General features: G+C 44.6%; 1 protein-coding gene across 1 annotated transcript; it reads left to right on the forward strand.

The window, feature by feature from the left end:
• Nucleotides 1–370: 370 nt before the first annotated feature.
• On the forward strand, nucleotides 371–817 carry LOC131906028 (cofilin-1-like). Its single transcript, XM_059256811.1, has one exon. The coding sequence runs from the start codon at nucleotides 371–373 to the stop codon at nucleotides 815–817; it is 447 nt and encodes a 148-aa protein (XP_059112794.1).
• Nucleotides 818–3140: the final 2323 nt, after the last annotated feature.

A 3140-nucleotide genomic window follows, 5' to 3' on the forward strand; every position in this document is an offset into this window, starting at 1 on the left:
TTTTAAATCCAGGCTGCAGTTTCTAAAGTTTCTCTTCCCTCCTCTCCTCTCAGTCCCTCCCCCCATCCCCCTTTATTCCCACCCCCAAACACTCCACCTCCATTTCTGTTTAGAAAAGGGCAGGTATCCCATGAATATCAACAAACCAAGTTTCAGTAAGACTAAGCACCTCCCCATGTATTAAGGCTGGGCAAGGTGACCCAGTATGAGAAGTAGGGTCCCAAAAGTCCTGTTTCCACTGTTAGACATTCAACAAGAGGAGACAGCTGGGTTCAATCGGATCCCGGCAGCAGCTGCGTGGCTCAGTTCTTCAGCTCTCCCTGTCTCCCTTTCGCTTCCGGAAACCTGACCTCTTCTGTGGCTGTCTCCGATGGTGTCATCAAGGTGTTCAATGACAGAAGAAGTGAAGAAACGTAAGAAGGCAGTGCTCTTCTGCCTGAATGAAGACAAGAAGAACATCATCCTGGAGGAGGGCAAGGAGATCCTGGTAGATGTGAGGCAGACTGTGGACGACCCCTACATCGCTTTTGTCAAGATGCTGCCAGACAAGGACTGCCACTATGCTCTCTATGATGCAACCTATGAGACCAAAGAGAGCAAGAAGGAAGACCTGGTGTTCAACTTCTGGGCCCCTGAGAGGGCACCCCTTGAGAGCAAAATGATCTATGCCAGCTCCAAGGATGCCATCAAGAAGAAGCTGACAGGAATCAAGCATGATTTGCAAGCCAATTGCTATGAGGAGGTCAAGGACCACTGTACCCTGGCAGAAAAACTAGGTGGCAGCACTGTGATCTCTCTGCAGGGCAAGCCTTTGTGAGCCTCCTCCAGGACCCTGCTTGGAGCATCTAGCAGCCCCAGACCTGCTCATGGGTGTTGCAGGCTGCCCCTTTCCTGCCAGACCAGAGGGGCTGGAGGGATCCCAGCAGGGGGAGGGTAATCCCTTCTACCCAGTTGCCAAACATACCCTCCACCCCCTGGATCTTCCTCCTCCCTCCACCTTGATGGTTCTGGCCTTCCCAAACTGCTTTTATCTTCTGATTCCTCTTTGGTTGAAGCAGACCAATTCCCTTCCCAGGCACCCAGTTTGGGGGGAGCCTGCTTTTTTTTTAAACGACACCCCCTACTCCTCATCTCCCCCTATCCCATGCTGCCAACTTTTAACCACAATAGTGACTCTGTGCTTGTCTGTTTAGTTCTGTGTGTAAGTGAAATGTGGAAATGACCCTCCCTGAGCCAGCTGGTTGCCTCCCCTTCCCCTTGTTCTCTGCCACTCATGGAACCAGGACCAGTAAGAGACCTTCAATTTAAAAAAAAAAAAAAAAAAAAAAGAGGAGACGGCTGTACCTAGTAAGGACTGTGCCAAGATTGAGTCTTACAGTACAGGTGGCATTTTGTGGATGGGCCACCTGTTAAAGCCATAGAAATGGTAAGGTCAAGATAAAAGAAAATGCAAAGGATTGTGGCACTTTGTGCTCTGACAGAAATTAAGGACAAAATAGCATGGTCCTAACTCTGAATTTTCTCTTATGGCAAAAAACAAACAAACAATAAAATCATTCTCCAATTAGAAGTTTAAAGGCTGGTGTGTTTTTGTTGTTGTTGTTGTTGTTGATTTTGACAAATTCCTGCTGTTTGCCCAGGCTGACCTCAAACTTACAGCCCTCTTGCCTAGGCTGCCCAGTTCTCAAGGCTACAAATGTGTACCAACATGTTTAGCTTACCAAGCTTTGGATTTAGAATTTGTTAAATTACATTTATTCCTCTTTGCAGGAGGTTGGGGGATGGGGTGCGCATGTACTGGGCAGACCTTGTGGTCAGAGAACAACTCTCTCCCTTCTCCCCTCAGCATGTGCTTCACGGAAGCCCTGTATTTAGACTTCTCAAATGCTTTTCTTCTCTCTCTCTCTCTCTCTCTCTCTCTCTCTCTCTCTCTCTCTCTCTCTCTCTCCCCGTTCCCCTTTGTGTGTGTTCTTGAGTGTGTGAGTGTGTGTGTGTGTGTGTGTGTGTGAAGTTTGCATCTGTATACATGCATGTGCCCATTCTGTGCATGTGCAAGTAGAGGCCAGAGGATGACATAGGATGTTCTCTTCTTTTATTCTCCATCTTACAATATTAAGGCAGAGTCTGTCACTGAACCTGCAATTATTTACCTTAGTAAGAACAGTGTTTCAGTGTGTACACCGCTGAGGAATGTGACTACTTACCCTTCCACTGAAATCTCTGAGTATCAGTGTGTCCTCTGGGAGCAGTGGGGCCCCACAGGCCCTGCTCCATCCCTGGTGGAATGCTGATTAGCCTAATGTTGTGCAATTAGCAGCACACAGTGGCTTCTGTGACTTCATAGCTGACATACATGGTTAAAGTCATTTTGGTTATCTCCACATAACAGTGTCCTGTCCAGTCTTTGCTTAACTGGAATTCACTACTTTAATTTTGAAACTAGGCCTCCAATGTATTCCTTTCCTGCTTATGCCTCAATCATGCTGGGGTTAAAGGAGTTCTGAGTTCTCTCCCATGAGGCATTTTTCATTTATTTTCCTTGCTTTTCTGAGTCCATTCACTCTGAATTCTTCATGCTTAAGATAGTTAATACCATGACTTCAAATGTTATTTTAACTGGTTTAAGTTCTTTACTAAGTAGGAAAACAACAACGTTTTAATCATAGAGTCCTGGTAAGATAGAAATCAAATAACAGAAGCCACATCAGCAGCTACAGTACTGAGCATCCTGTCAGAAACGTCGCTGTCACTACTATCTTGCAAATATCAGTGTGGGTCATCTGCACTGTAAAGCAGGCTGCAACTTCCCTCCATTGCTTTAGACAGAAATCACACTCATTATCAAAGCACCCCAAACTTCAATCCCCCTATATATAGCAATTCACCTGGAAGAAACATGACTTTTGCTGCCTATATCACAGAAGAAAATCACGAGCATGTAGATACATCACACACAATGAATTATGCTTAACGTATGAAAATCAAGTTGTTTAATTTCCTGATAGCTATTTTTCAATGATAGAGTTGAGTACTTTTAATTTATAGTTCTGAATTTTGTAAATATCGCATATTGAACATTTATAATTTTTGTAATGGCTAGGAATAAGATTCTTAATATATAATGTCTTGTTTGTATAAAT

This window comes from Peromyscus eremicus, chromosome 3 (genome assembly GCF_949786415.1).
Source record: "Peromyscus eremicus chromosome 3, PerEre_H2_v1, whole genome shotgun sequence".
NCBI lineage: Eukaryota > Metazoa > Chordata > Mammalia > Rodentia > Cricetidae > Peromyscus > Peromyscus eremicus.